General features: G+C 44.8%; 1 protein-coding gene across 3 annotated transcripts in view; it reads right to left on the reverse strand.

Annotated features, from left to right (window-relative positions):
* Nucleotides 1-24,417, reverse strand: part of MAP9 (microtubule associated protein 9) — a 169,856-nt gene that overhangs the window by 137,741 nt on the left and 7,698 nt on the right. For 2 of the 3 annotated variants that reach the window (XM_069243068.1, XM_069243059.1), the window contains exons 2-3: nt 12,805-12,987; nt 7,908-8,013 (exon numbers count right to left, since the gene is read on the reverse strand). In XM_069243068.1, the coding sequence (XP_069099169.1) occupies nt 7,908-8,013; nt 12,805-12,882 (184 nt within the window). In that variant the 5' untranslated portion in view covers nt 12,883-12,987. Of the gene's footprint in view, nt 1-7,907; nt 8,014-12,804; nt 12,988-24,417 lie in introns of those variants that run through there. The other variant, XM_069243083.1, reaches the window with a different exon arrangement.

A 24,417-nucleotide genomic window follows, 5' to 3' on the forward strand; every position in this document is an offset into this window, starting at 1 on the left:
GTATGTCCTTTGTTGTGACATCTGCCAGCAAATAAAAGGGTCTGATGTGAAACGTCCACCGCAGACACCCTTCCTAATTTCCAACAAACCTTTACAATGTGTGTACTTGGACCATTGTGGTCCCCTGACCCCAGATAGTGCACACAAATACATTCTAGTCGCTGTTGACTCATGTTCCAGATTTCTATGGGTCTGACGCTCGGACGGTTATTAAAGATTAGCAAGTCTTTAAAGGCACATATGCTATTGCGGCTTTCCACTCGAACCGGGGCCCTGCTTTCGCCTCAAATGCTTACAGGGACACCATGGCTTCATTAGGAGTTCAACTGCATTACTCGTCTCCATTTCATCTCGAGGGAAATAGTGTCAGAGCGACAAAAGAGAGATTTAAAGCAATCCTTAACAGCTAGAGTATTAGGCATGGGTCAAAGTTGGCTTGCACACCTATATGGAGTCCAGAGAGCACTTAATCGGCCCAGAAAGTCCCTGTGGAGCGTACATCATATGAATGCCTCTTTGGAACTCGAATGTATGTTCCAGATCTTGATGGTCCTGGCGTGGAGGCAGCAGATTCACCCTTTGATATAAATGAATGTGACACAGTCTTGCAGGACTTACAGCAGTTATGTGATGACAAAGCATCTGCCAATGTTGCCTCCTCTGGAATTAGGGATGTACCAGTAACATCTACCGGCTGGATTCCCAAACTTGGGGATCTAGTACGTGAAAAGATTGCTGTGAAAAAGGAGTTTGGTCCTTCTGATCGTGCACCGGTTCCAGTCCTGGGAATATACAGTACCAGAACTGTGATTCTACCACAGCTGCCTGGCTCTTAAAAAAAAAAAAAAAAAAAAGCTTTGTCTCCATCGACAATGTCAAGTTAAACATGTGGCCAATCCTGCACTGCAGATCTAGAGGATTCCTGGGTAGTGCCCGAATCCCTCCCACTTCAGACCAGGATGTACCCCTATAAGTCTTCAACAGAAATGTTGACACCTCTCCAAGCTTGGGGAGGGTGGAAAATGAGCTTTCATTGGTTCCACTTAAAACTACTTCCACAATCAGTAATGAAAATAATGAGCAATTTCTTACAAATTGTACACAAACAGATGTCGTAATTTACTATGAACCACCAAGGTCGTATTCAGCAAGTTCTGCTCTTCAAAACACAGCTCCAGTTTTTGCACGAACAGATTCTGGTTATTTTGTTCACGTAAACGACACCTTTAGTGACTCATCTGCCTCTATTGCAACAGAACTGTCAGGAGCACGTAAGCAGATACATTGGCTTAAAATTAACTATTTCATTCGTCCATGGATTTATCTATGGCTCTTATTGACTGTACTTGCCTTCCTCCTTTGGATTGGGTTTGTTGTTTTCTTTCTCCTTATGCACGGTCATTTTCTTCCTGAATGCTCTACAGTTGAACTGGTGGATGAGTTCCTAAAACCACATTTTTCATCACACAAAATTCGCAGAAGCTTGTCCCTAGTGAACATTACAGCAATACCAATTCATGATGGGATTGTTTGAGATAAAGTATTATTCCTTATATATATGCCTACTGAGGTCATTCAAATACCATATGTATTCAAACTTTTTATGACTGATGTAATCACACCCGGAGTGGTTTCTGATGATTGCGATGTGAAAACTGTTCATGCTATGATATCTGATCTGCAGAATTATACAGCATTTGAAAATTAAGATGTGTACCAGTTTAAAGGAAATTATGGAGATATGTTTTGTTATATTTATAATGGACAATATTTCATTCACAGAGCAAGTACCCCAAAGACTATTTTTAAATATACACAATGAGAACACAGTCTGACTCCACCAATAGGCAGTTCTGTATATTTTTCTGGGCACAATGTTAAGAATGCAGAGTCATTTTATTTTAAATTGCCAGAAATTGAAAGTCAACATGTTTTATTGACAGATACAAAATTGATTTACTCGGATTCCTTTGTTCCCCGATTGTTGAAGGCGATTGACTTAAAAAATATGTGGGGAACAAAAAATTGGCAAATAAGAGGAAAAGAGGCTTTATTTAGAGCATGCACGATTCCTGTTCAGATGATATTTTTAAATGAAACAGTACAGAAAACAAGTTGTTTAGGCTGAGCAAACATCAAGGGATTAAATGCGCCCAATATTCCCACCCCAGCTAAATTTCACAAATGGCAAAAGTATATAAATGCGTCTGAAGACCAGCTCAATGAATGGGTCAAAAATGGTTCAAGACTGAAGGGGGGAGAGGGCCTGGGAGGTTAATGGTCCAGTGTACAGTCTCCCAATAATGGTAATCGCAAAAAGTATAAAGGTACACTGTTCCAAGAAATGAAACAAAGTTCCAGGGGACCTGTTGCTTCAGGAGCAAGAGCCCTCAAGCATCACAATGGATGACTGGCTGCATCATCGGGAATGCTCCTCGTCAGGCCGGCACTGCAATGCCTGACGGGCTCCCCAAAGGGGGGGGGGGGCTCTTAACCGTACTACTTTTACAGTGACTTGTGGGTTCAAACTATATCGAAAAGGCAGAGACACTCAAGTGGGTGAGGCTTCATTGAGAAATGTATTTAATTAAATCAAGAAAACTGCTTGTGCGTCCACCTCTACGCCCGCAGGGATATGGGATGGGGTTGCTAATTTATTCAGTGCTTATGACTATTGATGAGGATCCCCTGGAAGAGACGGATATGTTACATGCCTGTAAGTCCTAGTTTTCTTCCAGGGGTATCCTCCTCAAAGTCATAAGTCTAGTAAGCTTCACTTGACCCGTGTGCCGCTTTCCGACGTCCAGTAAGTGTTTTCTATTTTTTCAGCGCCTTGCCTACTTGCGCTTCTGCCCCCGTCGTGCCCCTTCTGATTGTGCCACTTTTCGCCGTCTTGTAAGTGCTTTCTATTGTTTTTTTCAAGCGCCTTGCTTCCTGCGCATCTGCCCCCGTTGTGCCCCTCTGATTGCTGTACCCCGACTGTATTTTGTGCCATTAGTGTATTTTTGTGACTGTTTTTTCAATTTGTGCCCGACTTGTTTCTGCCTTGTTTTTCTTGTTTTCGCCCCTTGTGCGCTCCCCCTTGCAGTCCTCTCCCTGCCGCTGCCTCCCTGCGGCCCCGCCCCCCTCTCGCCCCCATTCACCGCTCCCTCCCGCCTCCCGCCTCCCAGCTGCTCCTCCCTCTCCCCTCCTTTCTTAATGGCTGGCGCTGCGCGTCCGCGCCGCTGGCGCGCCAGAGGCAAGCCCGTCTGCGCCTGGACCGCGCCCAGCGCCACCCCCCCTGGCCCCCATGCCTTCGCTACTCGGCCAGCGAACTCCTCGCCCTCAACCCTGGCCCCTCCTCAGAGTGCTTCCTGGCCACCCCGAAGCACACCAAAGGACCTTTTTCCTGCCGCACCTGCAACTTCACATGCAACAAAACAACGAAACCAGCAACAACCAACACAAACCACCTGCACTGCATCCTCCTCAACACACGCTCCGCACGAAAGCACGCCATCGAACTCTGGGACCTGCTCGACACCACCACCCCAGACGTAGCCTTCCTGACCGAAACCTGGTGGAACGACTCCTCGGCCCCTGACATCGCCATCGCCATCCCTGACGGATACAAGATCACCAGAAGAGATCGCACCAACGGAATCGGCGGAGGAATAGCCATCGCCCACAAATCTCCCATTAAGATCCACACCCACTCGGACGACACCCTCAAGACAGCCGAACACCTCCACTTCCAGATTCACACAGACCCCAACACTACCCTCAGAGGAACCCTCATATACCGCCCTCCAGGACCTAGAGCCCTCTTCAGCGACGCTGTCTCCGACCTCGCAAGCACCCACGCCCTCACCTCTTCAGACTACATCCTCCTGGGAGACCTAAACTTCCACCTGGAGAACAAGAATGACGTCAATACAGCATCGCTGACCACCAACCTCTCCAACCTCGGACTCCGTCAGCTGGTCAACACTCCCACCCACATCGCCGGCCACACCCTTGACCCACTCTTCACTTCAAGCAACCACATCTCTTTCAGCCACACCTCCGAATTCCACTGGACCGACCATCACTGCGTCCATTTCTCCTTCAAGAAAAACACCGAACACAACCGCACTCCTCTACCGCCGCACCGCCGCTGGGGAAAAGTCACCGAAGATCAACTTACCAACACCCTCGCCAAAAACCCACCACCCGACCCCACCGACCCGGACTCCGCCGCCATCAACCTCCAACAATGGATCCTCGAATGCGCCAACATCCTAGCCCCGCTCAAGAAACCCACCGCCAACCAAGAAAAGAAAAAAACAGCCTAGTTCACAGACGAACTAACCACCTCCAAACGCACCTGCCAGAAACTCAAGAAAAAATGGATCCTCGAGCGCACACCCGAGAACCTCGCTACCCTCAAGGAAGCCAACCGTGAACACCACCAACGGATCCGACTCGCGAAGCGCTCCCACTTCACAGAACGCCTCAACAACAATGCTCACGGCTGCAAGGAACTCTTCGGCATTGTGAAGGAACTCGCCAACCCAAACGCCATTGTCAACGACATCCCTCCATCCCAGAAACTCTGCGACGATCTCTCCACCTTCTTCTATCAGAAAATTGCAGCCATCCACGACAGCTTCAACACCTCACCTCCGCCAGACCCCACCCCCAACAACTCCTCCCACGCCGACCACATCACCACCTGGACCCAAGTAGACGACGCCGAAACCCTAAAGACCATGAACTCCATCCACTCAGGATCTCCCTCTGAGCCCTGCCCACATCACGTATTCAACAAAGCCGACATCACCATCACCCCCGCACTCCGAAAGATCATCAACCTCTCCTTCAACACCGCTACCTTCCCGGACAGCTGGAAGCACGCAGAAATCCAACCCCTCCTCAAGAAACCTAAGGCTGACCTCAACGATCTGAAAAACTTCCGACCGATCTCCCTCCTCCCTTTCCCAGCGAAAGTCATCGAGAAGATCGTCAACGCACAGCTCGCCCACTACCTAGAAGACAACTCCATCCTTGACCCCTCCCAATCTGGCTTCAGACGAAACCACAGCACAGAGACCGCACTGCTCGCCGCCACAGATGACATCAGACTACAAATGGACAACGGCGAAACCTCAGCCCTGATCCTCCTAGAACTATCAGCCGCCTTCGATACAGTCTGCCACCGCACCCTACTAACCTGCTTACACGAAGCCGGCATCCAAGAAAAGGCCCTCAAATGGATCTCCTTCTTTCTCTCCGGCAGAACCCAGAGGGTTCGACTCTCACCTTTCCGCTCCAATGCCACCAACCTCATCTGCGGCGTACCCCAAGGCTCCTCACTAAGCCCAACGCTGTTCAACGTCTACATGGCCCCCCTCGCACAACTGGCCCGCCAGCACAACCTCAGCATCCTCACCTACGCCGACGACACCCAACTCGTCCTCTCCCTGACCAAAGATCCTCTCACCGCCAAAGCCAACCTCCACGAGGGACTGAAATCCATGGCCGAGTGGATTAACAACAGCCGCCTGAAACTCAACTCCGACAAGACGGAAGTCCTCATCCTCGGGCACACCCCCTCGGCCTGGAACGACTTGTGGTGGCCCATCGCCCTGGGCCCCCCACCCACCCAGCCAGCCACGCACGAAATCTCGGCTTCATCCTCGACTCCACCCTCACGATGTCCAAACAGGTCAACGCAGTCTCATCCTCCTGTTTTAACACCCTCCGAATGCTCCGCAGGATCTTCAAATGGATTCCAACAGGAACCAGAAAGACAGTGACCCAAGCCCTCGTCAGTAGCAGACTCGACTACGGCAACGCTCTCTACACAGGCATCCCAACAAAAGACATCAAACGACTCCAACGCATCCAGAACGCATCCGCCTGCCTGATCCTCGACATACACCGCCGATGTCACATCTCCCCTCACCTGAAGGACCTACACTGGCTCCCCGTGGACAAGAGGATCACCTTTAAACTCCTCACCCACGACACTGGACCCGCCTACCTGAACACCAAACTCAACTTCTACGTTCCCTCATGTCAACTACGCTCTGCCAACCTTGCCCTCGCCATCGTCCCCCGAATCCAGCGCAAGACCTCTGGCGGCAGATCCTTCTCCTACCTCGCCGCCAAAACCTGGAACTCACTCCCGACCTCACTGCGCCAGACCCAGGACCTCCTCACCTTCAGGAGACTCCTCAAGACATGGCTCTTCGAACGATAGCAGCCCCCCCCACACCCCCAGCGCCTCGAAACCCTAACGGGTACATAGCGCGCTTTATAAATTATTGATTGATTGATTGATAAACAATCAACCCTCCTCCCCAGATGTAATTCTAGAGGTACAGCAGTTTAATTGTCTAGTCTACTCCCCTTATCACCATAAAAAAGTACTGACCTAACTGTAACCCAACTGTCACCTCACTCTTACCTCTGAAGCATGGTGGTATACTGGAGGTTCTCATGGCCTTAAAGGCACAGTGCCAGTTTTTCTGGTTCTGCTATGTTAACTAGGATGCAGCCTACTGGCTAATTATGCCTCTGTATTTTCACTGCAGTTTTTCTCTCTGGATGGGATTGCTTATGTTTTCTATGCTCTCTCCTTGATTGCAGAGAGGTGTTAGCTCTAATTGAGGAGTTTGATTAAAGAAACACTTTAAAAAAATAAGACATTTTTAGCCTGTTTGTCAACATAGACTGCATGATTGCTTACACATGTTTATTATATATATGTAATAAAATTCTCTACACGATTTTGACTGTTACATACACATTTAATGTATACACATGTGTCTTTATACATGCTCCAGGGTCCCCGCACGTGGGAGGGAATATTCAGTGCTTATGACTATTGATGAGGTTCCCCTGAAAGAGAAATGAAGGACCAAGGCTGGAGGGCGAGAGAGAGGAAGGAAGAAAAACCCATCATCATTGATTACCATTTCCCTATAAAATAAGTTTCCATGGCAATCCAAGGAGGGAGAAGTAGGTCAATCCTGGGGTATAGACTATATGTGATGCATTAATAATACCAGAGCTCCTGTTCTGTTAAAATGTTCATATCTTTGTTAATAATAGATGTTATCCGTGACGATCTTAGGTGCTCTATTGAGCACAATATTTGGCTATCCTAGTTTTAGTGCCTTATTATGACTTCAGATGATGGAAAAGCCCGTCCGCTGAAAGTTTGGACCGGTAGGTTGCCGCCAGTGTGGCAGCCTCCCTGCTGGCCCCATTATGAGTTTCCCCTGGCTCAGAGGGTGGAAACTCAGTGTTCACCCACTGGACCAGTAGAAAACAGCCTACAGCATTGTCTCCGGCCCGTAATAGAGCCGACAGCAATGCTGTAGTGCGTAGGGTGCACTAGCACCTGTTGCAATGCTCACTGTCTGCAAAGTAGACAGTGAACACTGCGACAGGGCTGGCCAGTGAGGCTCCCGCACTGCCCATGCCAAGTGCTTGGGCAGTGCAGGCCCCCCCGTGGCCCCCTGCATACCATCTTTACCATCATTTTCATGGCAGTGTTACTGCCATGAAATTACTGGCAGAGAAGGGGTTCGTAATCTCCTGGGCAGCGCTGCTGGCAACAGTGCCCTGGCAGATGAGGACCACCGGCACTTGAGTTGTTATCTGGTGGTGCTGGCGGTCCGATGGTTGCGCTACCGCTGCGGTTGTAATATGGTGCTCGGACCGCCGCATTGGCAGTAGTCTGACCGCCACCGCGACCCTGGCATAATGAGGCCCTTAGTCTTTTACTAGACCAAAATTATCAGTTGTTACTAATGCGAGTCGGTCAAAACTTTATGTTTTTGCAATATTCTGCGTAAAAGGTTTTCTATACGTGTTTATGTTGGCTCTTTTGCGGAAGTAAACAAAGCTTTTCAGAACTTTTAGACAGAAATGCATACCATCATCATCGATTTCTTCAAATTCATCAGAGTAGTCAGAATCGTCAGACTCTTCTATAGTTGAATGTCTTGCTTTCCGTGCACTGACAACTTTTTTTAGCTCATCCTGAAAGGGGAAAAGAACTTGCATTTAAATTCCTGTCCTAAGACATGAAAATAAATTACAAAAACATGCATATATTTTGAAGGATTCTTAGGCATACAAAGAAAAGAAAGTTATTGTTATGGAAGACTAAATAGAGAAGAAAAAGAAACAAGTAGCTTTATAACCACCCAGAATTGTGACAATGGCAGGTGACATTCTTAAGTGTGCAATCATAAACTACTAAATAACATGGGTCGAATGAAGGGAAGGCAGTCATGTTAAATGCAATTATAAAGCTCAAAAATATAATATAGGCACAGGAATAACATCCTACCTTTTTTAAGATTGAGTAAACTGTCAGGGTTACTTAGAAAACACCACCACAAAAAATGACTTCAACTGAGGAAATTATGACATAATTTGCATAAACACCTGTACCCAGAGATGACTACTGTCAAAGGCGACTGCAATCCCTCAACTGAAGCACAAACCCTCAAAAAACACTGATGTCGTGACTACGGCAAAAGCAAAGCTGCAACTGCATAAAATATGAAATGTAAAGCCTGACAAAAATCAACTATTTACGCACAATGAAATCACATTAAATGATAGACCGGGGCTATCTATGCAAAACTAATGACATTGGTACGTTATATACACAGAACAGAGTAATCACAAGCATTCATGTGCAGAAAGGGAGTTTTAGAAAATGAAGATTGACATTATTCGTCTTTCAATAATTCCGATATTCTGCAAACAGTAAAGTGGGGACACTCAAAAACTAATGGAGGGAGGCCATGTTTGGTACTGACTTCAAGAACGGTGGTTCACTGCTGAAGCTCCTGCAAGACTTGTTTCCTGTTGACCACATGCCCAAAAAAGCAGGGAGGGGTAAAATGATGGTGTCCTGGGTCAGTTCTCTCAGAGGAAGTGGCTGGTTGTCTCCAACAACTTAGGCGGTGACACAGGTAGAGGGATCTGATTTTTCATGGCTGCACATACCTGTTGTGATGCAGGCAGAAATCTGACTTGCTCATCCTGGGCTGAGCCAGCAGAATCAGCATCTCCTGCACCTGAACACATACTATCAGAGGTTCAGAGATGTGAGCCTCGGACTCTGGATGTAGCCGAGGAACGAAGAAGCAGGACTGGTGGCGGAGAGAGGACCCACCAGGAACACTCATTGCCTCAGAGACATCAGGATGGAGAATTCTGTCTAGACAAAGACATCTGCATAGCCCCATACCTGGCAGAAGGGACCCAGACCAACCAAGCGTTCAGTGGCAGCGACGTTGGATAATGATTCCGGTGCCACTTGATAAATAGAAAGAACCAACCACACTGCTGCTGGTGAGATCAATGCTCATGGAAATGGGAATGGATGGTAAATTAGAAGCACCCCAATGATTGCCTGTCCACATTAAGTATAAATCCTTAAATAAAAATAAATAAAGGAAAAAATAACTTACTCATTACCCTGTGCCACTATGCTATTGGCTCCAGGTAGTTTCATATGTGATTTTCTAAATAATAAATTAAGAAATCTATGCGTCACACAGTTTTCTCATACTCAAACAGTCTGGCAAGTTAGAAACCTGAGACTGTAGTGCAGTACTGATTGTTGCAAAGGCTATTACGTTACAACCATATTATATTTTGCAAAAGGAAATGTCATCGTATTAGAGGCCATGTCCAGATTTCTAATTCAATTTATTTCCAGCAAATTTATGTAAAGTGGTAAAGCCAGGAGCATACGTTAAGTCTAGTGGTTGTATCTGCCCATCCCAGTGAATTGCCTGCCTCGATGGGGGTCCTACCAAGGTAATATTTTTTTACAACACTCGCTACCTCTATTGTGTCTATTTGTAAGCTTTCCTCAAATGTTTTCATGCAACAGGAAATATGCAGAAATTAAATTTGAACCTTTTTTTTTTCAGGTCCTGGGGGAGTAGATGGTTACTGGGAAGTAACTTTTGGTTACTTTTGGTTTATCGGCCACCTGGCCCCTACTCCAACCAAGTGCAGTATTGGCCTAATTTAATTGAACCTCTAACTTGTTGACTAAAGTCATTATTTTAGGGAATTTTAATCTTCATTTTGACGACAGGCAGAACCCACATATTGAGGAATTTTTAAGTTTCATGGCAGCTTTAGATTGGGAATTGAAAGTCACATCAGCTACTCATATAGCAGGTCACCTGTTAGACGGGATATTCGCTTGTTCTGAGGATCAGATGATGTTGACAAATACCCCACTTAATTGGACAGACCATCATCTCCTAACCTTCAGGTTTATGAAGGTTTATCCGTCCCAGCACTTTAGCTCTAATGGGAAATCTGTTAGACGCTGGAATCGTATTAATAAGCAACAGCTAGGACCGGTTCTAGTGGCAGGTTGGGCAGCCGCCAAAAATCTTTCTCTGTCAGCTATGGACAGTTTTAATCAGGGAATTAATATTGCACTCAATCAACTTGCCCCACTTAAGACCTCTGTTTCTTTAGAAACTAAACAAACCAGTAGCCCTTGGTTCACTAAAGACCTCAAGCTACTTCAAAGAAAATATTGCCAACAAGAACGGCGATGGAAGTTAGATCCTAACTTGGTTGAGAAAGCTAAATTAAGAGCTGTCCTGAGAGCTTACAAAGAGGCGGGTACTAAAGCTAAATCTGAGTCCTTCACCCAAAAGATTAAGGAGGCATCAAATTCCCCCAGAGAACTTTTTAAAGCTGTACGCTCCTTGACCGTTCCTCCTCCCCCCCAGAGTTTGAAAAAACTCACAAGAATTCTGTAATAAGGTGGCAACTTTCTTTGAAAATAAAGTTCTACAAATACACTCAAGCTTTAGACATTCTGAAGGGATAGATTGCTCACTTGATACTGCTAATAGCACTTAGCACTTTAGATATAGATCGTCCTTTCTTAACCAATTTTCAGTTATTGCTTCCAAAAAGGATTAAAGAGTTGATGTTAGGAACTAAGTCCCCTAGTGATCCTTGTCCTCCACATATTCTACAGCAGGTCCCTGATCTTGTCTCGACAGCCCTTGCCCCGGTTTTTTCTTCCTTCTAGGAGGGAAGCGAGGGCGGTTCTCCTGAAAAAGAAACCTGATGGAGCAGGACATGATTTGAGCAATTTACGGCCTATTTCTCTACTTCCTTTTCAGGCCAAGATCCTTGAGAAACACATCAATAACGAATTAGCCAACTTTCTTCATAATCCAGGAGGCTTAGATTCCTCTCAACATGGCTTTAGGAAGGCCCATAGTACTGAATCAGCGCTTATCACCACCTCTGACACGATTCGCAGATTGGTTGATGAGGGGCAAGGAGCCATATTAGTCCTATTGGACCGATCTGCTGCGTTTGACACTATCTCGTCTCAGATCATGATATCCTGTATCCATCAAGCAGGGATTAGAAATACTGTATTGAAGACATTGGAACCAGCATATTATTTGCCATGCGGTGTCCCACAGGCTTCTCACATAGCCCCACATTATTCAATCTGTATGTCGCTCCTTTAGCCAGACTAATTTGTTTGTTTGGTTTTATGCCCACCTCCTATGCTGATGACACTCAATTGATCATCCCAGTCTCTAACAATTGGGAGGAAGTGGCAGACCACTTCAATAGCTGTATGCGAGAAGTCAATAGGTAGATGGGCCTAAATTGGCTAAAGATGAATGGTGATAAAACTGAAATGTTGTGTTTCGGCTCCGGCAAGGAGTTGTGGAACTAACGCTGGTGGACTCTAGAGCGTAGCGAGCCCCCTGCGCCTAGTGCTGCCACCAGAAACTCGGGCGTTATTTTTGACAATTGTCTTTCTTTTAAGTCCCATGTAAACCCCATCACTAAATCCAGTTTTTGGACTTTGAAAATGCTGAAAAAGACTTTTCCCTACTTACAGAGGGAGTGGAGAGTCATAGTCGTTTTAGGATTGGTAATATCTAAATTGGATTACTTTAACGCCTTGCTGCTCAATCTGGACAATGCTTCACTTAAGAAGCTTCAGTTGATCCAAAACACTGCTGCTCATTTTATATTAAATCTCCCTTGCTCGGCTTCTGCTAGTAGTAGCCTGTGCAATTACATTGGCTACCGGTTGAAAAGCGCATTAGGTTTAAAACTCTATGTCTGACCTTAAGTCTGTTTTTTTTTTTTGTTTTAACGGTGCATCACAAGAGCTAGGAAAACTCCAACTTTAAGAATCTGCAAGGCATAAAATGTGCTCCTCACACAATATAACATGTCTCTGGCTGAGCACTGCCAAAACCGGCTATGAATTACAAATTAACTGAATTGTCTTTCTTTTACGTGACCTGTGCTCGAGCCTGGCTTCTCATGACTATCTCCTTGTTCTATAGCTTTTTCTGTTCCATTGCATTCTTCTCAAACTGAACATCCTAATCACTCACAAATTTATGAATGGTGGAACCTATTACAACAGACCCCCACGTCCTTAGATCATTTATGACTGCAGCACAGACATCACAATGACAGAAAATGTGAAGATCCTCAGTAGGTGGACCCAAGCGATAGCAAAAGCATACAATCATACATTAAAACTGACACCAAAGCCATACTGTTGGCTTCAATATGCTTGCATAAGTACAGGAGATACTACTGCATGTGATTCCTGTATCGTTGGTATAAGAGAAAACACAGCAGATGAAGGTTTCCCATTAAAATGCTGTGTCATTTGGCCATACATTCCAAGCATAAAACAATTCACCCAATTAATCTCATTGAAAGTCAATATTCATTCAAATACAAACCATGAAAGATAAGGCCAGTCAAGTGAAACTACAATACCTGAAATGAGGTTCTTTTGGAGGTTTTTGGACTTTTGGTGTAAGCTAAGGTGGTGCCGATGTTTTCATCATCAGACATAATGCTGTGGGAAACCGAAAAGCCAATCCAGAAGCCACTGCCTGTGCAGCTATGTTGTGCGTTGTTAAACGTATTTGTTGTAATACGTTGAGGCAAAAGTCAAGTCTGTATTTGGGATCAAACACAAAAATGAAAGTGATATTAAGACAAATCACATTGGAGAAATACAGGCAGAGACGTGAAGTATGCACTAAAATATTGAAAAGTAACAGAACCTGTGAACTGATATATATCAAAAACTAGTTAATGCCTGTCCTGATGTTCTGCTCTTTATCATGGTAATGTTGTCACATTGGTCCATTCACTATTTCACCAGACATCATTCTTGCCTTATTGTTCAATATGTATAACCTTGGGATTTTCAACTCCTGTATTGGTAGAGATATTAAACCAAAAAATAAAGAGTGTGCCACCCTCCTTATTTGCATGTTCAAGTTTCTTTCATTCTGTACATCATCTAAGCAGGCTTGCGTATTTCATTTTTAGAATCTCTTCCTGAAATTTCTTTTGCTAACCCATCTACTGACCTGATATGTTAGTTTCTATTAAATTACTTCAGGAGACTTCACAAGATATGGGGTCTACTGTTATCAGATTCACAGTAGTCACTTGCTGGACTGCAGTTTTATTCCAACATTCCAGGGGAGACTTGGGGAATGGACTCATTCACATCTATTACACTCCTAAACACCATATGTATCAGTCACATTGGTATCCCAGTATAGTATTGTGCAGTTAATTTACTTTATGTCTCACAAATCTTCTGTGGCATGGGATTGACACTGCTTAAGGATTAGGCAGGTGCTGTCCAAAGTGGAAACAATGGGTTTAGTAGGGAAAGTGTAAGACTTATTATTATTTTACAGTGCCTATTGAAAAGTTGCAAAGTGGAGGATCATGATGTCTGGAATCACACCAGATTTTTCTGAATATTAGTCTGAAACAAAGTTACAAAAAATTAATCCACTTTGTAATAAGTGGTTATCCTTAAAATGCCCATGGCTTTGGCCATAAGAAAGCCATGCCTTTTAGCACCTCACCAATGTCTCTTGTCAGTCTCTGCTATTTGCAGTTTAAGTCTTTGAAACAATAAAGATCTTGTACTCTGAGCAACATATAGATGGCCATACAATCTTAGGTCATTAACAATAACAATAGGCTTTTACTCTTCTTATGGTACAGAGAAGAACCACATATTTGTCATTTCATGTTTTGGCTCCATTTCATTGTTGATGTTGATTTTTTTTATAAATATTTAGGAACACCACTTTTTGGAAGTTGACTTTTCCTTGCCTCAAGCTCCTGGAAGAGAATCCGAATTAGCATGCCAGCAGCTGCCCAGCAAGTGTTTGATCTTAATGAGGGGCAAAAACTTCTCCCAGAGTAGAACAGCGGCTTAGGCCTAGTGACAGAATGGACTGGGTATGGGGCATTTGATCCCTATCAGCCCAGGAAAGCCAGCTGGGGTGGTCCCAGGAATTTTAATAACTTGAAAGCAACAGAGATGAAGCCTTCCCACTCACTGTTTAGTGTAAGGCCAGACCTAATGCAAAATAAGTGTTTGTCTACAAGACCCATAATAACTGTGATGGCACAAAACCTAGTGGCAGGGAAGCTACCCCCAGAACTGGCTTGGATTGGACACACAAGGGGACTGCTAATTTTCCTGGCCACACCTCTTGATCCCCATCATGAATTTTAGGAGTTGGGGGGCACTGTGGGACTGTTTGCAGTAGGACAAACAGGAACTCCTGAAGAATGGGTATGGTTGCCCCAGGATGTTTTCCCTATTGGCTAGTGACGGTCTAGGAGTCAACTTCACCCACTTGCTATACCAACCATAAATGTGGCATTGCAACATATTTCTAAGCCTGCAAGAAATGGAAACATAGCTTCAAGATATGATATGAATGATTTACAGGAGTCAAGATGCTATAGTCTGATACAGAATGTGTTCAATAATTCAGGCTAAAGCTCATTCAGTTATCTATCTATATAAAGAGTACAATACCATAGTTCAATAATACATAATTGATCTGGTTGTCCGAGATGACTCAACACTGTGGTGTCATTTGCACACAAGATATATATGAGAAGCTGGATTGATATGTCCAATACAGTGCTATAGTCACGTAGTTTAGAATGCAGGCTGGCCATCTGTAAACTGGGACCTTTGTCTACAAGTGAAAAGGGACTCCATTTTAATATTCATACAAATGGTTCAGCTCCTGGAGCAGAACAATATAGCTTTCAAATAGAAGAGTCTAGAAGTACCACTGATTTTCCCCTGTATGAATGGACTATCTTAGTAAATGGACTCAACAGATATTGATACCTTCTGGCACGTCTTTTACTGTCCATGCTTAAGCATGATGTGTGTTGTATACATGCTGATACAACACTGAAAGCAGTCTATATGAAGTCAGTTGAATTACAGCTCTCTGCGACAGGTTAGGATGGTGTGTTTGTAATAGATTTCAAGAAACAATCGAAAAATAGCATACAATATCTGTGGAGAAACTTTAATCACTTTCATGTAGGACATGAAAGTAGTGACTTTTGGTTACAGGTAACAGAAAACCAACAAAATCCTATTAGTTTAAAAGCAATATGTGGAACTTTTCAAACTAGAGAAGTATTCCTAGGCATGACCACAATGCAAGCACTGAGATGCAGTATACTGTGTGTAGGAAAGTACCATCTTGCCTGGCATGGTACCCCCGTTTTTACATGTATGTATGTGTGTTTTTGCCTGTGTCACTGGGATCCTGCTAGCCAGGACCCCAGTGCTCATAAAGTATGCCCTGTAAGTGTTCCCTGTGTGGTGCCTAACTGTATCACTGAGGCTCTGCTAACCAGAACCGCAGTGTTTATGCTCTCTCTGCTTTTAAAATTGTCACTGCAGGCTAGTGACTAATTTTACCAATTCTGATTGGCACACTGGGACACCCTTATAATTCCCTAGTATATGGTACCTATGTACCCAGGGTACTGGGGTTCCAGGAGATCCCTATAGGCTGCAGCATTTCTTTTGCCACCCATAGGTAGCTCAGACAATTCTTACACAGGACTGCCACTGCAGCCTGAGTGAAATAACGTCCACGTTATTTCACAGCCATTTACCACTGCACATAAGTAACTTATAAGTCACCTATATGTCTAACCCTCACTTAGTGAAGGTTAGGTGCAAAGTTACTTAGTGTGAGGGCACCCTGGCACTAGCCAAGGTGCCCCCACATTGTTCAGGGCAATTTACTCGGACTTTGTGAGTGCGGGGACACCATAACACGCGTGCACTACATATAGGTCAATACCTATATGTAGCGTCACCATGGTAACTCCGAACATGGCCATGTAACATGTCTAGGATCATGGAATTGTCACCTCAATACCATTCTGGTACTGGTGGGACAATTCCATGCATCCCCGGGGCTCCAGCATAGAGCCCGTGTACTGCCAAACTAACTTTCCAGGGTTTTCTCTGCAGCTACCGCTGCTGCCAACCCTCAGACAGGTTTCTGTCCCCCTGGGGCCTGGGCAGCCTGATAGGCGCTTACCTTTCTCCTTAGCCAATCCTCCTCTGAGGGCTATTTAGGGCTCTCCTGTGGGTATCTCATCAGATAACGAATGCAAGAGCTCACCAGAGTTCCTCTGCACTTCTCTCTTCGACTTCGGCCGCTGACTGCTCCAGGATGCCTGCAAAACCGCAACAAAGTAGCAAGAAGACTACCAGCAACATTGTAGCGACTTTCTCGACTGTTTCCTGGTGGTGCATGCTCTGAGGGCTGTCTGCCTTCACCCTGCACTGGAAGCCAAGAAGAAATCTCCCGTGGGTTGACGGAATCTTCCCCCTGCTAACACAGGCACCAAACTTCTGCATCACCGGTCCACTGGGTCCCCTCTCATCTTGACGAGCGTGGTCCCTGGAACACAGGAGCTGGATACAAGTGTCCCAGACAGTTCAGTGGCCCTTCTGTCCATAGTTGGTGGAGGTAAGTCCTTGCCTCCCCACGCCAGACAGTAATCCTGTGTACTGCGTGATCTGCAGCTGCTAGGGCTTCTGTGTACTTTTGCAAGACTTCCTTTGTGCACAGCCTAGGCCAGGTCCCCACCACTCCATCCTGCATTGCCCAACTCGCTGAATTGGACTCCGACTTCGTGGGACCCCCTTTTGTTGTGCTGAGATGACCGTCGTGCTCTGATCTTCTGAACGCCTGTTCAGGTACTTCTGCGGGTGCTGCCTGCTTCTGCGTGGGCTCTCTGTATTGCTGAGCGCCCCCTCTGTCTCCTCCTCCAAGGGGCGACCTCCTGGTCCTTCCTGGGCCCTGGCAGCACCCAAAACCTTCAACCGCGACTCTTGCAGCTAGCAAGGCTTGTGTGCGGTCTTTCTGTGTGGAAATAACTCTGCATCCTCCAGCACGCTGTGAGACATCTTCTGACCACACGAGAAGTTCCTGGCACCTTCTGTTGTTGCAGAATCTTTGGCTTCTTCCACCCGGAGGCAGCCCTTTTGCACCTTCATTCGGGGTTTAGTGGGCTCCTGCCCCCCCCCCCCCGGACACTTGCGTGACTCTTGGACTTGGTCCCCTTTCTTTACAGGTCCTCAGGTCCAGGAATCCGTCTTTAGTGCTTTGCAGTCAGTTGCGGTCTTTGCAGAATCCCCTATCTCGACTTTACTGTCTTTCTGGGGTAGTAGGGTAACTTTACTCCTACTTTTCAGGGTCTTGGGGTGGGGTATCTTGGACACCCCTTGTGTTTTCTTACACTCCCAGCGATCCTCTACACACTACACTAGGCCTGGGGTCCATTCGTGGTTTGCATTCCACTTTTGGAGTATATGGTTTGTGTTGCCCCTAGGCCTACTGTCTCCTATTGTATTCTATTGTGTTCTACAGTGTTTGCACTACTTTTCTAATTGTTTACTTACCTGATTTTGGTTTGTGTGTATATTTTGTGTTTTTTACTTACTTCCTAAGGGAGTGTATCCTCTGAGATACTTTTGGCATATTGTCACTAAAAGTAAAGTAGGCTGGGCTGGGCCTACTTTCTTTCATTTTGCTGCCTTATTTACTACGCAAGATTTAGAATATTCTAATTTGTTGGTATTGTGTAGCTGTTACTTCCCCGGTTCCATGGGGAAGAGGAAAGCTGTTGATCCTTTGGATCCTTTGACTGACTGTAAGAAGCAGAAAAAGCGCTCCCTCAAACTAGTCACCAAGCCTAAAGGAAGCACCCATAAACCTTTTGAGGAGATTGATCAGTTATTTGAAGAGGTGGAGGCGATTTTAAATTGTACAGCTGGTTATAATGGAGCCCCGCCTCCAAAAAATGCTTTAGTCCACCCTGGGAGGATCCAAGATTATTTTTTTTAAAAGACGAAGGATCAAGGTTTGGATCCAGCCTTGACCAATAGCGGAGTAGCTCCACTAACAACACACCACTTATCTTCTTCCCCCTCTAATGGTTTATCAAATATGATTAGCAATTCTTTGCACAGATGTGGGTCTCCTCAAGCGGAAATAGAGGGAAGCATTCCTCCTGCAGCTATTCCACTGAGCCCTGTGATCAAACTGATTCCAAATATAAACTGTAGGAATCGGTTTGAGGTCCTAGCTGAGGAGGACGAAATACTTAGGGCTCTCGATCCTCCTGCCCCTTGCACCTTCGTTCCAATCCCTACTCCTCCCTTAAGAGTATTTTCCCACTGAACCTAATGTCTCCCTTATTCTCCAGAGAGTGGAAGAAATTAGGTCCTTGGAGTTACAATTGGCAAAAACTCTGCAGGAAAGACCTGAATGTGGATGCAAATGCTACTTAAGAGAGGATGGGGCGAAGGAAGGTCATATAGTGCCTGACCCAACTTCACCCACTTGGCATGCACATGGGGGTCAAGCCATCGATTTCCAAAAGAAAAAGACATATAGGGCTGGGACAGACGTGAACACAATATGTCCTGTAGATAATCTTACACAGGAGCATCTAGCTAGTAAAAAGGTATCCATTGAGGGAGCCACCATGACCACCCACTCTGCCCTTAATAGCCGTCCCCCAGATTTTTCAAATTATTTGTTAACCAAGAGGTCCAAAGAGTCGGACAACCCCTCATTCAAGAGGGTCTGTGTCCCTTTTAGCGTCAGCAAGCTATCCGCTCCCATATCTCCTCCGGTTCCACTCGTGCTACTCCCTCTCAGAGAATTCCTTGTGGCCCAGTTACATTGCCAAATTTTCAATGCCCCAAGTTCGGGACAAACATTCTTTTCCTAAAACAAGTCCTGAAACTGCTACCGGGGCTTATCGAGGACCAGGAGTCTAGGGTCAATAAGGTTACTCACTGGCTACGTCACCAACAGAACTGCTTATCAGTAACACGTTCAGATATTCGCAATGTCAAACGGTGGAGCCCCCTAGGGTTGAACCATGATGTAATTTCAATCGAGATCTACGACCGAACTTTGGTTGAGAGTCTTATCGCGTTCAATGACTGTACCCGCCACCTTATGGAACGTAGGAAGGGATGTATCACTCTAGAGACAGTATTGGAGGAAGGAGGCCAGGCTCAAATTCTCAGCCACTCATGCTGTAATGCTACAAGTAATCAACTTGGGTGTGGTGATCCTACCCAGACTAACCCTGTATGACTGGCCACAGCCCAGGAAGCAACCCTAGGGGTTGATCCAGAGGAATCCATTCTGATGGTCTTCGATGGATCTACCACTAAAGAGATGATTCCTGAGAAGATCAACTCTCAGACACCAAGTTCTGTCTCTGAGAGGAAAGGCTTATCAATTATGACATGGAATTTAGCCGGCCTAAGGGGAAAACTAGAGGATACTGACTAGTGTTCATACATAAATACCCAAGACATATGCCTCTTCCAAGAAACATGGGCTGAGGAGAAGATCACTATAGATGGGTTCCTTTCCTTTAATTTGGCTGCCCAACCTTCTGCAAAACTGACAGGTCGAGCAAAAAGGGGGACTCTTGATGTTATTAAACAAAAATGTGCAATGTGTATACAAGATTTTTAAATTTGATTGCCCAGACTTGATGGGGTTACAAATCACGTTTCAGAGTTTTAACATAATCCTTATTAATGTTTAAGCCCGATCCGTACCTCAAGGGGCTGAGTCTCAGATTTTAAAACAGTTACTTGAATTTTTAGACACCCTACAACCAACTTCCTATCTGATAATAGCCGGGGATGTAAACTGTACCTTTGAGCCCTCTGTGATATTAACTGGTCTCACAGAGAAAGAAGACCAAACATGGGGGATTGCACAGCTGACTAGCAATCGTTTTTGTTCTAACTCTTGTGTAGCCACTCAACTGGCATCTCTCTGTTTGACGCACGGTCTCAGGGCCTGCAATGGCCGCATGCCCTCTGACCTGTACATTGCACCCACTTTCAAACAAGGCTCATCCACAAGCGTAATTGACTATTTTTTAGTGGACGTGAGATTGTGGCCCTTGCTGAGAGATATGAAGGTGGATGTTGGTTGTGAGAGCGATCATTATCCCCTGCTACTTTCTATATCAGGGGACGTCTTTGGTAGAACTTCGAATACTCAAGTTACTATGGTCCCTACTCCCACTCTGAACAACTTGCCAATGAAGGTCAGGTGGCCAAAGGTGCAGTTGAATCCTTATTTGTTACGTGAGATTTATCTGGCTTTTTTTTAGATAATTTGGCCCCATATCACGATTTTAATGATTTCCCACTTTTATCTATACATGAAAATATGGTTATTAGACTGCAACGTATTTTCTATAAGAAGGTTAGAGCAAGACAGCAAGGAGGCACTTCTAGTAATTCATGGTTTGATGAATCCTGCTATTGGGCCAAGACAGGATTAAAAAACGCTATCACGAAAGGGATCTCTGGGGAAATACAACTTGCCAGAAGCATCTACAAGGAATCCATTACCCGAGCTATAAAAACTGGGAAGAAACAATTTGGCAGGAGTTGCTGGATGCTACACAATCCAACAACAACAAACAGTTTTGAGAATTGCTGTGCAAACAAGAGAAAGAGGGTAGAACTAGAATAAGCAATCACATACAGCCAGTAAGATGGGTTGAACATTTTTCAAGTCTATATGATAAAACTGACATTCCCATGACATCCGCTACTTGGGAAGCGGGTCCCTCCACTCCGGATGTGCCTCTTGGTCTAGCTCCCCTAGAAGGGGGCCCACAGACTTTTAAGGGCCACATCTGTTTTTCTATAAAAGAAACTGCTGAGGCTATTCGCTCGCTAAAACTTGGAAAAGCCCCAGGCCCAGACAAAATTTCGGGGGATCTCTATTCTTCTGAGCCAGCAATTTGGACTTGGTACATTAATGCACTTTCTAACAAAATCACTGAAGGGGGGAGATCCCCATGACATGGAAGGGTGCTGAAATCATTCCCATTCATAAAAAGGGCAACGTAAACCTCCCGACAAACTATAGGCCGATTAGTTTGATTGACAATCTCCAAAACAATTTCGCCAAGCAACTTCTAGGCAGATTAACTAATTGGGCCACAAACCATCATATCCTCCCCCCCCCCTCCAAGCTGGGTTTCGTTCCAGGATCAGCACAGTGGACCAGGTCTTTAGACTGGCCGTGCTGTACTGGAAATACACAGCTCTCGCAAAACAACCCTTATATATTGCTTTTGTCGATTTGAGATCAGCCTTTGACCTAGTCCCAAGGGAAAAGTTGTGGGAGGTGCTACATAAAATAGGGACTCCAGCCAACTTAATTCAACTCCTGAAGCGACTGCATGAAGATACAAATGTGCAAGTGAGATGGGGTAACCTAGGCGAACTAACAGACAAAATCCCCATAAATAGGGGTGTTCGCCAGGGTTGTGTGCTGGCACCATTTTTATTTTCTATTTTTATCAACGAGGTGGTACAGGTTTTAATGGCATGCCAGAACGATGCTCCCACCTTGTGCGCCCAAAAAAATCCTGATTCTCCTTTTTGCAGATGACTCCTTTCTTATCTCCAAATCTCCTATGGGCCTACAAACTCTTATTAATAGATTCAATTCTTTTTGTCGAGACTATGGCCTAGAGTTGAACCACAATAAAACCAAGTTAATGCACTCCGTTCCGGAGTGCGGAAGAAATGTACCATTCACTTAGAAGGAAATCTCCTGGACAAGGTCTGTTCCATCGACTAGTTGGGTGTAAGGCTCACTGATAATTTGCACTGGGTAGAACAGGTCAATAAAAGCGCTGGCCGTTTGCAGCACAATGCAGCTTCTATCCTGCGTTTTTATGGGGGCACGACAGCAAAAACTGTCTCCCCGGCAATCAGGATCTATATTGCTAGAGCACAGGGTGCTGCTGCTTATGGTGCGGAGGTCTGGGGCTTTTCTGACTGCAATAGGTTAACCATCGAAGAGAACAGCTTTGCGAGGTCTTTATGTGCTTGTCCTCCAAGCACTCCGCTGATACTGTTGTTTTTAGATCTGGGCCCAAGACGTATAGCTGACCTAATCATTTTCAGACCGCTTTTATATTGGATAAGGCTATGGACCGTACCAGAACTGGATGTTTATAAGACCTCACTTCTAGATCTCCTTAAGTGCTTCAATTCAACATCTATTGTCTGGGTCAAACATGTATCTAGATGGTTTAACAACCTGGGACTCTGAGATTTTTGGGAAAAACCCCATAAACTGGAGAAAGCACATTCCAAAGTGTTGAAGTGTGTATACTGGTCCTACGTATGTAACGATTATATCACTCACAGAGCTCACGGTTGTCTAACAAATCTTTTTACAGATTTTAATTTGAACCATATTTAGACATTATTCCCAACATTTTAGGCAAAAGTTTATATGCCAGATTTCGCTTCGGGTCACTGCCGTTGAAGTCGTTGGTGTGTAGATGGGGTACAAAAACAGTTACGAATATATGTCCTGTTTGTGGCGTAACACCTGAAACAGTTGCACATTTTATGTTTTTTTGTCCTGCTTACTCTCTTCCTAGGTCTAAGTAGATTTGTAACATCTGCCATGAAATGGGAATAAGAGATTGCGCTTCTGCCTTGAGGATTTTAAAAAGTCACCACTCTACGATTCTAATACATGCTGTTAGCAAGTATTTGCTAGCAGCATGGCGTATACGCAACTCTGTTATTAGAAAAGTGTCTTAATTATGAGTGGACACATTTTTTGAAATTGTAGAGGGGGTCTTGCAGTTAAACTGTGTACTGTTTGATGTTTTTTAATTTTTTTTTACTGAACTGTATTTTATATATTCCCGATTTAATTATTATTTATTTATTGTATACTCGCTTTGATGATCGATCGATCGAATAAAGCATGTGTTAAATCAAAGTACCTTTTCAGTAACTCTGAGTATTGTGTTTCTTATGATACAGTGCTAAATGATATAAGTGGTATAGTAGGAGCTTTGCATGTCTCCTAGTTCAGCCTAAGCTGCTCTGCTATAGCTACCTCTATCAGCCTAAGCTGCTAGAACACTTCTAATCTACTAATAAGGGATAAGTGGATCTGGCACAAGGTGTAAGTACCACAAGGTACCCACTATAAGCCAGGCCAGCCTCCTACACTGTGCTAGAGTGCCCTTGTACGTTACAAACCTATGATTGTGTAAACATCATCACTAAAGTGTCACTCTTCCAATCCTACCAACCTCAAATATAACATGCTTTGGATAGTGGTTAAACAGTGAGACTGACATTCTATCCCTCATTGCAGAGATAAAAATCATACCTGTCCTTGAGGGTGGGAAGATTTGCCAAATCTTAGTGCAACACAAAAGTCTTAACATAGCTGCCCCAGAGGGCTATGCTAGACAGAGAGTAGAACCACACGAATATTGAGCATGCATCAACCAGTGTTAGTCCAGAACAACACCCTTTTAATATGTCATTTGGGGATGTTTTGCCAGTCTCACAATGATTTTAGCGCACGCAGATTCAATTTAGGTGGAAAACATTACATTTGCAGGAGTAGTTCACAAATACTGATTCACAGAGAAGGATTTCTGGATTTATAGGCCAGCAAATTCCACACAATGGAACAAAAATTCTGCCAGTGTGTTAGAATTTCTGCAATTGTAAATTTAGGCTCAGAAGTAGTAACAAAGATAAGCCAGCCAGGGCAAGGACTTGGCTAATTGTGAAATCACTGAATACCCAGTTACAGTTTTTCTGTAATGAAAAATTCTTCCTAGTAATATTTGACATCCGATTTACATACCTAATTTTTGTGACAGCAAAGTCTAGAGTTAATGGGTAAACTGGTGTAATGCTATCTGTATTTAACCACTGCTTCCATCTTGGCCACTGACTCCATTTTGTGCTTTGCTTAGCCTCAAATGCCGTCACATCAGTGACGCAGGTATTTTTCCATGCACATCTTGTTAACGTGGTTTCGCTTTTCTCACCGGGGAAGGGAACATAACATCGGGGATTCAACAATGATAAGAGTGTACAAGAATGAGAATGTTTATTGCAGAGAAGAGTACGGCTCGGTCATGGAAATACACCTTGTGTTCTGGCAAATCCCTTTG

This window comes from Pleurodeles waltl, chromosome 1_2 (assembly GCF_031143425.1).
Source record: "Pleurodeles waltl isolate 20211129_DDA chromosome 1_2, aPleWal1.hap1.20221129, whole genome shotgun sequence".
Lineage (NCBI taxonomy): Eukaryota > Metazoa > Chordata > Amphibia > Caudata > Salamandridae > Pleurodeles > Pleurodeles waltl.